This window comes from Quercus suber, unplaced genomic scaffold, assembly GCF_002906115.3.
Source record: "Quercus suber isolate HL8 unplaced genomic scaffold, Cork oak 2.0 scaffold_228, whole genome shotgun sequence".
NCBI lineage: Eukaryota > Viridiplantae > Streptophyta > Magnoliopsida > Fagales > Fagaceae > Quercus > Quercus suber.
Genome location: NW_027069686.1, coordinates 77,031 through 92,684, shown reverse-complemented (window position 1 = coordinate 92,684; position 15,654 = coordinate 77,031). Strand labels below are relative to the sequence as shown.

Here is a 15,654-nt window from a genome sequence, read left to right as displayed (position 1 = left end):
CACCGGATGGGCCCTGTCTTTAAATTACTGTTATACCCTTGCTACGGACCGCCTCTTTTATTAAAACCAAAAGAAAAAAACCTATACTTTGCGAAACCCCGATTGCGATTGAATAACAGACACCGCCTCTCTCTTCTTCTTCCCTGAAAATACAGCGACCGCTTTGTATACAAACACAAACAAAAACCCACTCTGTCTCAGATGAGAAAAGCACAAACTGACTGGCAAAGCTCTCAACTTTGATAATTCGTGAGTCCGTCCTTTTCATTTTTTCTTCTCTTCTTAGGCTCGGTTTGTGGCATTTGAATTCTTAAATGAGAGTTTGTTTTTGTTTGCATTTTTTTTCTTTAGCTTTTTTCCTTTGCACGAGTAAGTAATTCATTGTCATTGTGTTGTGGTTTGATAAAGTTCCAATTTTTTTTTTTTTTTTTATTATTATGTTGGGAGTAACAGTGAACCGTGAAGAAAGAAGAAAACCTAGAAATCTCACCAGAAATTTGGAGGAATAGAAGAGGATGATGAAAGGGGGAAGGAAGAATCTGAAGAAGAGAGCAGTAGAATCTAGTGGAGACAAGTTGAGTATCCAGGATGGGCAGAACATTATGCAAGTCGTGTCTCTTCGAGGCTCTAATCTCATCGAGGTACTACTCTCTTTTCTCTTTGCTTGCTTCCTGTTCTGTGTCTCTAATATGAATGATGAATTGGGTTTCTGTTCAATATTTGATTAACTGCCCACCAACACCAACACCAACACCAAGCTTTGTTTACTTCCAATTCCAAACAAAAATATGCACCCATTTGACCACCTTCTATATCTCAGGGATATTGTACATTCAAGCAACATCCAATTGGATAGTACGCTGGCTTTTAAAATGCTAATGCTGAGCTAGGAGGTAGAACACTAGAACAAGCTGAAATTGTAAATCAGAATTTTAATGCTTTTTTTTTTTTGTAATGATTTTCTGTTCCCCTTCTTTTCTTTTTGAAATTTGTTTGCTTCTAATTTTACATAATAAATTTCTACCTATAAGTTTTAATCCTGCTAAGTCTATCTATCTTCTAAGGTAATGGATACACAAGGCGAGAAATCACTGGCATTGTTTCCAGCTAAGTTTCAAAAGAGCATGTGGATAAAACGAGGTTTGTTCCACTTCTTATGGAATCTCAAGAGTCAAGCCATGTTCCCTACTAGAAATCCATCTAATTTCTACATCTTGATATCATGATAACCAGGGTTTTTTTTTTTTTTTTTTTTTTTTTTGTAATGTGGCTGATCAATTACTTTTGTCTCAAATATGTTTTTCACTTCTATAAATATCATGATTTGAGTCTTTCTATAAGTGAGTAAACTCTTGGATGGACCATAAATTCCATCATGGCATCAGTCCCTATAGTTATCTCTAAGTTTTTTTTCCTTACTATTAGTTTTTCCTTTTATTGACCAATCATTTATAAATCATGTCGGTCCAAGTTACTTTTTAAAAAAAATATTTAGGGTCATTTGGCAGAGGAAATAAGAAAAAAGTTTAATATTCCCAAATTTGAAAAAATATATTACACATGTTTGGCTGCGTTCAGAAACAGTTTTCAAAAAACTTTCCTGAACAGCTTGCAGTTTTCTGTACTTTCAAAATTTTGCTGTTGTTTTAACCGTTCATTATCTGATAAGGAGCTTGCTCTCAAAAGAGAATCATGATTTTATTTCTAAAATCAGCTTTTGGAGTTAAATCTTATTTGGCTCTGCCACTAAGATGGCCCTTAGCAACTGAATGTATAAAAGTTCTCGGGGGAGCATTAGTAAGATAATTTTTATGTGTGTTTTATTCTGTTCACATCCTCTAAAGGAAAATTATAATATGCAGTAGCTGTTCCAATTTGCAGGTAGTTTTGTAGTGGTTGACATAAGTGGAAAGGAAAAGGCTCTTGAATCAGGTAGCAAGGTGGCATGCATTGTTTCCCAAGTTCTGTTTTATGAACAAGTTCGTTCACTTCAGAAATCTCCTGAATGGTGAGTTTTCTTCACATGTTAACTACTGCTTTAATAAAATAATTCTGACCATTTATGGTTTTCTTTGTGTTCTCGCTTCCTTTAGTATCATAACCAGATTTACTAGTGAGTTAAAATTGAGTCCAGCCGTTAGTTGAAACTGAACTTGGCACAAATTGTGTCCACTTTTGTTCTTTCTTGCTTATATTTTGCTTCTACGATGCAATGCAGGCCAGAAGTCTTCAAATCTACAAATTTGGATGATTGTAATGGGAGTTTGCATAAGCAGACCGCTCAAGAAGAAGAGAATGAGCTTGAATCTAGTGATGATGAGGGACTTCCCCCACTTGAAGCCAATACTAACAGAATCAAACCCTTTGAGGCACAATCGGATGTGGAATCAGATTCCAATTCAGATACAGATTCATAATCAGGCTCATTGATTCAATTGTAACAGTTGTACCCATGTCCAATGTGACATAATATCTATTTTAATATATGCTTTGAAGTGCCACTCATTTAATTATGAAACCTCATGAGTTTCTCCATCAGCCCTATCTTGAGAATTTTTTTCGTTGGCTTTAATGTCATAGAATGTGAATTTATTTATTATGGATTTTTGGGTTTATTCGTAGCGTGCGTTTGAATGAGCAGATAATTTTACCGAGTGAAGGAGGAATACGTAGTTTGGGTTTTGGAAAAATGTGGTTTGGGGACGCGTGTATTTTTGACAAATCAATCATACTTGGTAATTTAAAGTGCGGATTCCATTAACAGTAACACTTTTCCTTTTATGGCCGTTTCCATTATCAAAATCAAAATGCTCTTTTTAAGGAACAAAGATGCGGTTTTGCAAACATACTTGGCAACAAACTGTGGTGCCACGTGGCAGCCTTTATTGACACGGGGTTTTCTTTATTAAGATATAATAATAATAGAGTATAAAAAAGATATTATTATTATTCGCGAGCGTTGCATGAAGAGCGCACAGACGTTGTCGTTTTATGGTAATTGCGAGTGTAATTGGATGAATATTGTGTTGGTGTCCTGGTTTTAGACAGACAGAGCTGGAGTGAGTTTCAGCTAATTGTGAGTGGTTAGAGAGATGGCGGTTTCAGCTATAAGAGGCGGTCGGTTGTTTTATCATCATCATCGTCCTCAGTGTCAGTTGTTATCATCCTCAGATAATTCCTTAAGAAGAAGGAAGCAGCAGCTGAATTGTGGAGGTGTCTCTAACCCCCCAAATTTCACTTTCTTTGCTCGTTATTCTCAAGCCCAGGGCCAGGGTCAGACCCAGGATCGTTTCTCTTCTCCTTCTCGCCTCCAAGGTCTCCTCTTTTCCTTCTCTTTTCTTTTTTAATTCTTAAGACAATCGTTCGATTCAATTTGCTCACTTTCTCTTCAAAAGTCTTCTTCTTTTTATTATTTTTTGCTAAAATTTATTTATTTATTATTAATGATAATAAAAATCCCATCATCATCATCATCAATTAAGGTTTAATGTTCCAATTATATGAAGAAGAAGTTGTTGTTGGTGTTGGGGTTTCAGATAGTATTGAGGGGCTTCCTAAACTGGTGGAGGATATTGTCCAAACATCCATCACTACTGGTCCACGTGGTGCCCTTAGGCTTGCCCAAGGTATCCAAGCTTTTCTCGGTGTTGGTAGCGAGTGGCTAGCTGATGTTTCCAATGTAAGCTCACTTCTGCATTTCTTTTTTTTTTTTAACTCTCATGCTCATCCTGCTTCTTCATTCTATAAAATTGTAATAAGTCTTTGGGATTTTCTTTTCCTTCTTCCTCCCAATCCCAATCCCATCTCCTTTACTATTTTCTTAAATATGTTGGATACTCCCTACAGGGATAATCAATGACTTACTCCATTTAATAAATTCTTCAATTTCAACCAGTTTAGAAGAAGATGTTGTACTTGTACTTATGCCTTCCTCCAAAATAATAATTATACAAGGATATTTATTATATATGAATTTCATTCTTAATCAATGGATTTTATTTTGGTCATTAACACGATAGGAATTAGAGTCATTACTATTGACTACATTTTATCCTATAACTTCCTTTTGGATCTTTCCAAATAAAAGATTTTGAAGGATTTCGATTGAGTAAGGCCCCCTATCCCTATCCCTATCTGTAGGTTTTCTTGTTGATCTGTAATTTTTTTTAATCCTATTAATAAATTATGCTCAGGTAGTGGATACACTCAATATTAATTTATTTTGATTTGATATAATCATCTTTTCCTGTAACAAATCTGACAATGTTGAAAGAAATATTAACACCTTTTCTTCTTTTCTAGTCAACAAATTCATCTGTTGGATTACAAACTCAAATGCAGCTTGGACTACTTTCACCAGTTTATTTAAGGAGATTATTTGAACGCATGGGAGCAACCTACATCAAATTAGGTCAGGTAAGTCCTGATTGTTGCTTGTAAGAACCTCCCCCTCCCAAGAGAGGGGTTCATTGAGTTATAGGAAAGTAAAGTGTACTCTTTTTTTCTTTTCTTTTTTTTACTGAAGTGCATATTTAGTTATGACCCCAAAAATGCTGCTTAACTTGAATGGCCACTTAATAAGCACATTCTTATATAAATTTATTTTTTGATTCTCTTTCTTTCTTTTAGATTGATCTGCTCTATGAATACATTGTAACTAATGAATAACCTGGCTTCCACTTGGGTAGTTCATAGCATCTGCACCAACATTGTTCCCTCCCGAATATGTCCAAGAATTTCAAAGCTGTTTTGATAGAACTCCTGCAGTTCCTTTTGAAGACATTCAAAAAATTTTGCGTGAGGAATTGGGGAGACCCATAGATAGTGTGTATGAATATGTTGACCCAACTCCACTTGCTTCGGCCTCAATAGCCCAGGTTAATCTCTCTCTCTCTCTCTCTCTCTCTCTTCCTTCTTCAATATCGTATACTGTAGACTTTTATGGGTAAGATTTATGTTATATTTTGTCCAGGTTCATGGTGCAAGGCTCAGAGGCTCCCAAGATGATGTAGTTATAAAGGTCTTGAAACCTGGAATAGAGGACGTATTGGTGGCAGATCTGAATTTTGTATACATCGTTGCTCGCATATTGGAGTTTTTGAACCCTGAACTCAGCCGTGCATCATTGGTACTTATGTCCAGCTAACTTCAGTGCTTATTTTGGATGAAACTTATAAACACCCTTCCATGATATTTCATACTCTTAACAATCATCTTCGAGTAGCATATTTGTTCATTTCACGTTGTTGCAGTCAAATTTGAGGATGTAAATTCAATTTTAGGTACATGCAATTCGGTGGTATGTGAAATAATCTAATGAAATGATGAAATTTTGCATTGTCGTGGTGTTTTACTTCCCTGTCCTTATTGTGAAGAATCTATGACATATTTCTAATTATTGATAAATATAGTTGCATACTGTATTATTTTTTTCAATTTTTTTCTATAATAATGATAGCTTGAAGCTTCCATGTAATATAAACTTCCTTTCAGTAGGTTGGTGTTGTCAAAGACATACGAGAGTCAATGCTTGAAGAAGTTGACTTTTACAAGGAGGCTGCAAATATTGAGTCCTTTAGGAGATATTTGGAAGCCATGGGACTCACAAGGCAAGCTACAGCTCCAAAAGTGTATCGGCACTGCAGCACCCGACGACTTCTGACAATGCAGAGGCTTTATGGAGTTCCTCTTACTGACCTAGACTCCATGAGTTCACTTGTTTCTAGTCCAGAGGCTAGTCTTATAACTGCTCTTAACGTGTGGTAGGACCAAAACCTAATTTTCAATGCATGTGCTTGCACAGTTGATGTTTATTTTAGTTCAAGTTTTGAAACATAAGTCTCTTAATGAAACATTAATGCAGGTTTGGTAGCTTGCTTGCCTGTGAATCCTTCCATGCAGATGTTCATGCAGGAAATTTGTGGTTGTTACGCGATGGTCGTATTGGGTTTCTTGATTTTGGTATGCAGCCATCCTTTGTGATGAGTTATATTCATGGTTTACTTTTTGCTTTTATCTTTTCCAAAATAATTATCATCACTAACTACTAAAAATGCTTTAGTTTGGTGTTTACATTACTCAAATCAAGTAAACCTTAACCCCAGTTTATTCTAGTTGGCTCTATGGATCCTCTTCAACTAATTGGGGTCATCTTATCTAAAATTCCTACTGCCAGGCCTGCAATATCTCCTCTGATGATATGTTGGCACATTTTATGAAGTGAATTTGATATCACTATGAAATACTGCCGTTGATTGGTTCATAATTTTTCTTGTAAACTGATGTAGGCTTTCCATGTATCAACAGCAAAAGTAATATGGATTTTTTTTAATTAGTAAAAGTAATATGGAATATACATTAAAATTTACTGTTTTGGTAGGAAGGAAAAAAAAAAATCAATTAGATATTACTGATGGAGCATAAAGGAACTGCAATTTTTGTAATATGGATAAAAATGGCCATGCATTTTATCATATACTGTGAGATTTAAATAAATCCCTGCCTGCCCAGCCCACAGAAAGGGGAAAATTAGTGGTATCCCTACCTTGGAGCCAGCAGATTCCAGATACTTGGAGTATCGTCACATTAGCGATGCCCTAAACTATGATCTTTAAACATTTTATATTTGTTACTAGGCTTTGGTTTGAGAAAGATCTAGCCTTGCCCTCACTTTCTCTTCCTGAGTTTTCTTATACTTCTCATTAACAACAGTGGGCTGTCATTTTCATATACTTTACTGAACTGATTATTCATATGCTTATGAACTAATCCTGTTGTCATTACCATTCAGTAATTGTACATGAAAGTACTCTTGCATGTAACACAGAATATATTAAAAATTACAGGAATTGTTGGGCGTATATCTCCCAAGACATGGGCTGCCATGGAAATATTTTTGGCATCAATTGCAGCTGAAGAATATGATTCGATGGCATCTTCCTTGATTGAAATGGGTGCTACAAACAAGGATATCGATACTAAGGCTTTTGCAAGAGACTTGGAAAAGATATTTTCATCAATACAGGCAAGAACAGTAAATTATCCATGTGTGCAGTTGATGTCTATTGAGAGTTTGCTCCAAAACTATTATGTTCACATAATAGTTGGCAGTTAGTACATGTTAAATCTGAACATGAATCATCTCTTGGATTTTTTCTCTCAACACCTGCTTACACAATGTTTGTATTATACTCTTGTGGAAAGAACCAATGCTAGACCAAAGGCGCTTGGACATGGTTCTCTCTCTCTCTTCCAGAAATAGAGAACCGTAAATTATCCTTTTTGTAGGTGTCTTTTTTCTTGCTTGTTGAGGGACTGAATTTTGGTAAATTGTTTAGAGGAAGTTAGCACCCTAAAGGTTCCTTTACTTTCCTTATGAATGAAGGTATGAACTGGAGGAGGTTCCTTGGCCGGGTATATATCCTGCTTGGCTGTGTCCTGAATATTTTTTTCCTTTGGATTATTAATGCAGGATTTGGATACAGAAATAGTTGTAGCAACAGCCAGGGGGACAAATACAGATGCAACCGCTATCTCTGCTAATCTAGTTGTTGATGAGAGGCAAATGAATGCACTCTTTCTTGATGTGGTAAGCAGTTCTATGATAAATTGTTCAATACGAATGTCTGCCATTTAGACTTGTTATGCAACAACTGTATTGGTTTTAGTTGGTCCAACACCAGCCCCTGCATGAGTATTTTCGGAGCTCTATTGATATGACAAATTTTGGCTCACTTACCGGGCAGGAGAAACACAACAAATTTAAATATAGCATTCTGCCAGACCATTTCAATGAAGTAGTGGTAGCATACTGTTAAGTACGTAAATATATATATAGGCAGCCTTGGCCTTAAAAAATGAGAATATAGCACAAAGGGACACACACACACACACACACACACACACACATATATATTACAATGTCCACCAGTTCATCAGCTATCTGTAGTTGTGCATCTCTGCATCATGCTCTAGTTCTGTCCTAGACTATAGAGTTGTAGATTAAAATTCAACTTTGAATACGAGTTGCTTGGAGTTCTAGTATCAATGTGAAATATCATGATAAGTTGGAGAAAGTTTGAAAGGGTTTCTTTTTTGGGAAAAAAGGGAAAATTTTGTGGAATTAATTTAAACTTACATGTGGGAATTTCAATAATAATCCAAAGTCTCAAGTCGTAGATAAAACGTAAAAATAAAAACCCTAGATGTGTTTGGTTATAGATGCAAAGTATAATTTATGACTGCCAATAGTATATGGTTGATTGGCACTTCCTTTCTCTCCCTATCCTAATCAAGTGACCAGGGCTCATGTACACCCGCAAGAGATATTATATCCTTGTGTTTTGAGGATAAATTATGTTGTACCTTAAAAAGGAGTATAATATAAGACTGAAAACGCTATGGAATTTCTTGAAATGGTAGGTGAATATATTATTGAGTCTGCTGAAGGGCAATGACTACCTTTGAACTGTTTCAAATGTTTTCTACTGCTCCACAGGTTCGGGTTAGTGAATCTTATGGATTGAGATTTCCTCGTGAATTTGCACTTCTCATGAAGCAACTTCTATATTTTGACCGGTACACCCGGTTGTTGGCTCCGAACATGAATATGCTTCAGGACCAAAGGATCTCCATTGTTTCAAACCGAAGAAGCAAATACGGGGACAGTTTCAAATGAATCTTGTTTATATAGACATACTTTCTCCTAGGTGAAAGGCTTTATTTTTGTCCCTTTTATATGTATGACAATAAGCACTCCATAGTTAGAATTAAACATCCAAGAGGAAAATATAGACAAAGCAAGAAAGATATGTACTCATTTAATTCAAAGTGCTATACATGATTTAGTAGCAATGGAACTTTTGATATTTCTGCTGTATGAGCATTTGGTTACCCCTGGTGTTGCTGGTGCATGCTGGATCTGATGATTGTGCGAACTTTCATTGTATCCTTGGCTTTAGTTTAATCAACTAGTCTCATTTTTTTTTTTTTTAATAGGTAGATCAACTATTCTCATGTTATTGCATTGTTCCAGATATTCTGGCTAGTGCTCCATGGGGGATCCATAGCTGTAGCTTGCTCTGGCCTTTGGAATTTCGTTCCATATTAGATCACCAATTGTGTCTTTTAGTATGACCCCCTTTGACAATCATAACAACACTCTGTGCAACAGAAACATACTGCTTTAGTTACATTGCTAGAATGATAAGTATATCACTCTCTCCTAATATGATGGTTGGTGTGCTGGTCTGCCAGGAGTGACCAATAAGCCTGACCTTTTAAGTTTTGGAGCTCGTTTAGAGTTCAGGAATGTGTTATCACGGGACATAGGTTGTCGGATATTTAGATAGAATGAAGGTTTATACTTTACAGGTGCTAGTCTTATAATTCTCCTAGAATGAAGGTTTATACTTTATACGTGTTAGTCTTGCTCTTATTCTCCGTTAGCATGTCCTATGGACTCTCATAGATTTTGGGATGTAGTACTAAAAAATTATATTCAAACGCTTGGTCAAGTGCACAGATATGGATCTGTGCTGGATCGAACAAAACCAACAATTTTGGAGTATGGCTTCCTCTGTTATTTGGAGAGAGAAGCAACCCAAGCAAAAAAATATGAATATAAAAATGAAGAAAGAAAATAGGAGCATTTCTAACCGTTTGACTCGCGTCAAATACTCCAATGTTTACAAATGGCCACGTGTCATTGTCACTCGTCTCTAATTTTACATTGGTACATTTGGTTCACTTTGGTGATGCTTTGGGAGGAGAGGTTCATGTAGAAAGAGGAGTTGATTCATTGACACTTATGTCACTTTTCAGCTTAATTTAATGTTGGTAAGTTCTTAATAAAATTACATTTTTCTTTTGTTATTAAAGTCTTGTCTTATTTGTTCTAATATAAGTGATTGATTTATTTATATCCACTTCCTCTTTAGGTTATTAAAGATGTATAAATGATGAACCATTTGTAAGAAACACTTAAAACAAATTTCAATCACACATTACATTATTTACATAATATCTCACCATATATAATAATTAAATGTCAAATGCATTATGTTTTCTTGGAAAAAAAATATTACAAAATTTAGAATACTTTTATTAGAAATAATCACATCATTTCTTTTAAAATGGGTAGGTACTTACATCTACAAGTCTTATCTACAATTTTTAGTTTTCACTTAACAAAAATACTAAATTTAAAAGGCATAGACGGGGTATTAAGAAGCAGACCATCCTTTCCAAGCTCTGCGTACCGCCTCTTGATTAAGGTTAGTGCACTAACATCATTAAAACCTGCACGCAGAGAGTCAAAATTATGTCGGGTATCAAAAGCAAAGTGAAACAGTGACATTTATGAGTACGTGCAATCCTACTACAAGGCAAAGAAAGAATAAAAGAAAAGGCAGATGACATTTTAGAATTCATTCATGATACATTATTTATGACCCATTTCAATGTCAAGTATCTCTCTATGTTAATTGAAAAGCAAACACTGAATAGATCTAACAAGTTTGAAAATCCATTATACATGATTGACTATATTATACACAAATAAACAAATCAAATAGAAATCTAGGTGAATATCTACACACAATAAAAACTTTGGTTTCTACTTCTGCTATATACTCCAAAGCAATGAGATCAATCCTATTCCACCAGGCACCAACCTCCGAGGAACAAGTATCTAGTTTGCAGTTTTAGTAAATTCCCCAGGACAATCAACAACTGCCATATCCATAATGTTGTGTTCTGATCAAGATCTCTCATTTCCTTGACCGCATGCCTTGCTCTTTGTAGAGTATGAGCTACCTCTTGTGCGAGATGGCTCAGACCCATTTATGACCTGGCTCGGTGACGAATAACCCATGAGCTGATGAAGTGGGGAGCTTGATGTTGCTGGAAGCTCCTCAATTTCTGAAGATAAATTTTCTGCTTTGGACAGATTAGAGGAAGGCCTAGATGATTCTTGCCCAAAATTCTTTTGTTTCTTTTGGGACTGATTCAAAACAAACTTCTTTCTCTCTCCCATAGGCTTGAAAGGTTCATATTCATACGATGGATTTCTTTCATTTATGTTGCCTTGGAGAGCATGAAAGGATGTGATGGAAACAGGATCTGCTTCAGTGGAGCCACTTTTGCAATAAGAGAGTCCATAATCATCAGAACATGACACAGGATCTGCCTGTAGACAAGCACTGGCATGAGAATGAGACGCTGAGACCAACCTCCTATTAATAGAATCACTGCAGTCATCAACCTCACTTGGTGGAGGGTCTACAGCATTCAATGAATATGGTACTATATGAGTGCGATTTTGCAGTGAAAACTTGAGCAGCTCCGAACAAGCACCGCACCTTAGCTGATGAAATCTCCTTCTGAAGAGAACAAAATCTGCAGGTAGCTGCAGTGGGCTCAAGCAACTATAGCAAGTTATGATAGGGGCTCCACCTGCTATGGGTCGGAAATGTCGCTTAACCAAATGCTGTTTCTCTCTCAAATACTTCTTCACCTCATGGTCTTTATGCCTCTGATCCGCAGATTTTGTTTCACGACTGCACATGGGGAACTTAGAGTCCACATACCATTGGGGACTAGAAGGACAAGAGCTGTAAGAATTGTACAAGTTATGTCCAGGATGGACCCAACATGACCCTTTATTACGGTGAAGGATGGGCAGTGGCAACTGTGCTGAGCATTGCCAGTCTTGGGGATAGCAATGCTGACAAGAGTGATGAGCTTGGTGCCTGCTCCTAGTTGTCTCCCCTGAGAAAGGTATGTGGGAGGAATTGGACTGCTGGAGCTGGCTGCTTCCCTGCATGCACCTTCTGGGAAACCTAGGATAACCTAAGTCGTGACATACTTCCTCAGCTGCCTCGTGATCATAGTACAATGGAATATGCTTTTCCTTCCAAGTGGAAACCCTTTCATTAGCCATTCCACTTGGATAGCATCTTTTGCTAAGTTCATCCTGCAATTCAGAAACCATTCTCAACAATTTCATCTTGTCCTGTTCAAGGTACTCAGATTTGCCAGATGAATGAAAGCTTGTATTGCGGTCAAACTGATTATGCACTTCATTTGAAGGGCCACCACTCTCATAGCCAGATATGGAACCCCTTTGATAGAAAGGCACCCTCGATGGATGGCTATCTCTCTCACGTCTCCTCCAATTTCTGACTGGGCGGCCATGAATTGTGGGTTCCATTAATTCATCTTGATCCCACTTGCTTTTATTGGCTAAATGCTTCTTAGCTGATGAATGAATTTCCCCTTCATGTTCAATATAAGAACTACAATTCATCATGCCGTTAGCCTGGAATTTGTCCTTTTTGCGCCTTTCTTCAGAAGGAACAAAGTCTGAAACCTTATAAGCACTTCCAGATGAATGTATATATCGTTCAAGAAGGTGGTCATCCGTCCCATCATAAGAAGAGACACTGCCCTCATATGCATAATAACTTCTGGTTGGGGATTTAGACAAATCTCTGAGTCCACCACTGAGCTCAGAGCTGGGGTTGACAAAATCTGCAGATTCAAATGTATCTGATGAAATGCTTTCCCTTGCTGGCGTATGATGAGTAGCAATTGAAATACTTCCATTTGTAGCCACTAAATTATCAGTGTTCAAGCTTCTGAAATTAGAATCACCCTCTTTGATATCTATCTCTGACTTTGCTCCTGCCGACAGCAAGCCCTCGTCATTTGCCTCTACTTCTGAATTTGCTTGTGCTATTGGCGATGGCTCTTCATTCCCCTGAGAAGCAAGCTCGGTTGACAAAGAAACTTCATTGGAAACCCCAAGCTGTTCAACATTGCAGTCACATGATTCAATTTTATCAATGTCACTGCTTTGGTAGTTATGGGATAAGTTTACACCCCCAAGTTGCTCGCCATAACATTCCTCAGACTGGCTTTGATTCCTTTCATCATTTTGATCTTCATTTGATAAATTTATAACTCCAAGCTGCTCGCTAATGCAATCCCCCGATTGTTTTTGATCCCTCTCATTGTTTTGGTCCAAGGAACATTCTCCCAAGGAAGTAAGAATTTCTTTGTTAGAGCTGTTGGATTCTTTATCTTCAACAACAAGATCCAATGCATTTGTCTGAGTAGCATCTGTTTCATGTAAGCCAGAATCTATGCTTTTTGGATCACGTTTTCGATTTTTTGCTGCATGCGGGAAGAGGATTGGAAGAAATTAATACACAACTCTAAACGCATCAAGATATCTAAGCAACAATTTTTAAAATCGACATAAAATGTAAGCCGTGACTTCAAACTTATGGATAAGTAATAATTGTCATCAAAAGTCAGCACTAGTGGTAAAGGGTCCAGTGGTCCACTATTTTTATCTTTTATATTAAAAATGTCTGTTAACTTATTTTCATTTGAGAAAATAAATAAAAAAATTTTGCCCGACATTGGGATAGTGGAGGGTTACAACTTACAGCCACCAGTTCTAGAAATTTCCCAACGTAAATTTCTAATCCATACATCTGTTTCATGAATCATGACAATTATAAAACCAATCTACATTCTTAGAGTTAATCAAAATTGTTCTTATATTTCTTAGATTATTACCTTGGAGAATTGTGCCACATCCGCCACACTGATATAAAGGAAAGTCTGCCAACTCTGGCAGAACCTGCCGACATTTGGGGCATTGAACTAATCGAACTTTAGTAGTAGTCACTCCGCTCGTCATCTTCCCCCAATTATGATGCCTTGATGAACCTAAGGTTGCACTTCCAACACCCCACTTTGACAGAAAAATTAAATATCAAAGACTAGATTCATCCATGAGCGATGTTTTTTAACCAAAAAAATAGTTGCCTCTCACACTGTCTGCAATAAGATAGAACAAATATATAGAGGAAATGGGTTAGGAGTATAGAAGACAGATTTTGTAATTACGAATTGAGAGATGGTGGAAAAAAGAAAAGAAAAGGGACTTAATAACAGCATAAGCTATGTCTAAAGGAGTGGTTGTCTCAAATTAAGCATCGCAACAATGATCCAAAAGAGTATTTAAATTTTGTTGTGCGGATAGGGGTTGAAGAGTTGTGTAATTAAAAGAGTAAGATAATTAAGTAATCAGAGAAGCTAAAGTTTAAGATTGAATGCAAGTTGGAGCACATACACAACTGGTGATTGTGAGTCATTTTGCATTGTTAGGAAAATTCTTCAAAGAATAAAAGATCATGGAAATAATCAGTTCAATGCAAATTGAATTAGGAATGAGCATACCCAATGTCTTTTGTTTGATTGAAGAAAAAATTGCATAAAATTTCAAACTTCCTAAATGCGAGTATATGAGGAAACAGCATACCCAATGTCTATGACAGTTATTGCAAAAAAAAGGGGGGATTAAGAATGAATTGAAACATAAAAACAGGTCGTGGATGAAATGAAATTAAACATAACGAATGAACAATTATAAATTTAGGAGCATAAAAGTGGGAAAAAGAAGAGAGCATGTAAATATTAGTAACATAATTAAGGATAAGAGGAGAGAAAATGAACAAATATAGTATTGAATTTGGATCTGGATTCTTAAAAAGTTAAAGAAATGAGAGTGATATTAGGAAAAGGTGGATCAAGAATATTAGTAGTAGTAGTAAATTAATAAGGATGTCATATTATTTGAACTATGTCTGGAAATAGTAAATACGGAGAGAAGAGACAATTAAGGTTGTTAAACATAAAAAAGACATACACACCTTCTTCTTTTTTGACAAAATATAAGATCTGCAGAGAGTTGGGAGTTGCCACACAAAAAAAAAAAAAAGGATATATATGTTGATATTAAGTTTAAACAATGAACGGTGTTTAGGTATATAGAGAGAGAGAGAGAGATTGTGTGTAAAAAGTAAACAGAAACGAACCTGTGCGGAAACAGAGACAGAGATGAGAATGGAGAGAATTTCTTTTTCTTTGCCGCAAAGTTCACGACCCCTCGCTTTTCTTTTCTTTAATTTTGAATTTTGAATTTCTAAATTTGTATTTTTCCTTTTTCTTTCACATTAACGAGTAGTCGTCTTCTTCTTCTTCTTCTTCTTTCTATTTCGTGGTTTGGAAAATGCTTTTACAGTCAAACCCCTGAGTCTTCAAGACTTTAAAAAAAAAAAAAAAAAATTTTGGGAGATTTAAAGGACGAGAATATAGATTAGAGATAGTGTTTCTCTCTTTCTCTGTTTAGTTTTTTTTTGGCTGAATTTTCTCTGTTTAGTATTTACACAAAAAAGAAAGAAAGAAAGAAAGAGAAACGCGGAGAGAGAGAGAGAGAGACAGAGGAAGAAGTTGGTGAAATCGCGCCGATCCCATTTAAAGCTCTCTCTCTCTCTCTCTCTCTCTTCGTTTTCATTCATTTATTCAGAGTCTTCCCCCCAATCCCCTCATGACGTGTACATGTCACTCTTCTTCCGTCACTCTTTTCAAACCCCAGCTTAAATAATAATTTTTATTTTTTTAAAAGTACATTTTTTAAAATCAAATCAAATCAATTTTTATTTAATGTCATAATAAATTTTTAAATACCATTCCTATCAAAAAACAAATTTTAAATACCATTATTTATTGGGTCAAAGTCAAACTAAACTTTTTTCCTTTTTGCTGAATAAATATTTTATTACTCAGCACAAAATAGGA

At 36.1% G+C, this 15,654-nt stretch overlaps 3 protein-coding genes across 6 annotated transcripts; 2 read left to right on the top strand and 1 right to left on the bottom strand.

Annotated features, from left to right (window-relative positions):
- Positions 1 to 74: 74 nt before the first annotated feature.
- On the top strand, positions 75 to 2,538 carry LOC112025022 (uncharacterized). 2 transcript variants are annotated; one of them, XM_024057676.2, is made up of 5 exons: positions 75 to 249; positions 454 to 641; positions 1,065 to 1,140; positions 1,882 to 2,008; positions 2,219 to 2,538. In XM_024057676.2, the coding sequence occupies exons 2-5, from the start codon at positions 516 to 518 to the stop codon at positions 2,415 to 2,417; spliced, it is 528 nt and encodes a 175-aa protein (XP_023913444.1). In that variant the 5' UTR covers positions 75 to 249; positions 454 to 515; the 3' UTR covers positions 2,418 to 2,538. The 2 variants fall into 2 exon arrangements, with proteins under 2 accessions (XP_023913444.1, XP_065636282.1); XM_065780210.1 differs by lacking the exon at positions 75 to 249 and adding an exon at positions 821 to 893 and having other exon boundaries at positions 532 to 641.
- A 411-nt stretch (positions 2,539 to 2,949) lies between these two features.
- Positions 2,950 to 8,878, top strand: LOC112025025 (uncharacterized aarF domain-containing protein kinase At5g05200, chloroplastic). Its single transcript, XM_024057679.2, has 10 exons — positions 2,950 to 3,315; positions 3,537 to 3,679; positions 4,303 to 4,416; positions 4,689 to 4,877; positions 4,973 to 5,128; positions 5,497 to 5,762; positions 5,864 to 5,961; positions 6,846 to 7,024; positions 7,472 to 7,588; positions 8,498 to 8,878. Exons 1-10 carry the CDS (start codon positions 3,093 to 3,095, stop codon positions 8,675 to 8,677), a joined length of 1,665 nt encoding a protein of 554 aa, XP_023913447.1. The 5' UTR covers positions 2,950 to 3,092; the 3' UTR covers positions 8,678 to 8,878.
- Positions 8,879 to 10,117: 1,239 nt separating this feature from the next.
- Positions 10,118 to 15,119, bottom strand: LOC112025024 (protein ENHANCED DISEASE RESISTANCE 4). 3 transcript variants are annotated; one of them, XR_002884209.2, is made up of 4 exons: positions 14,892 to 15,119; positions 13,588 to 13,851; positions 10,674 to 13,176; positions 10,118 to 10,299 (listed from the first exon to the last, which is right to left on the bottom strand). XR_002884209.2 is itself a non-coding variant. In XM_024057678.2 (3 exons), the coding sequence occupies exons 2-3, from the start codon at positions 13,709 to 13,711 to the stop codon at positions 10,760 to 10,762; spliced, it is 2,541 nt and encodes an 846-aa protein (XP_023913446.1). In that variant the 5' UTR covers positions 13,712 to 13,851; positions 14,892 to 15,119; the 3' UTR covers positions 10,398 to 10,759. The 3 variants fall into 3 exon arrangements, 2 of the variants coding, with proteins under 2 accessions (XP_023913446.1, XP_065636281.1); XM_024057678.2 differs by lacking the exon at positions 10,118 to 10,299 and having other exon boundaries at positions 10,398 to 13,176; XM_065780209.1 differs by lacking the exons at positions 10,118 to 10,299; positions 14,892 to 15,119 and adding an exon at positions 14,727 to 14,828 and having other exon boundaries at positions 10,398 to 13,176.
- Positions 15,120 to 15,654: the final 535 nt, after the last annotated feature.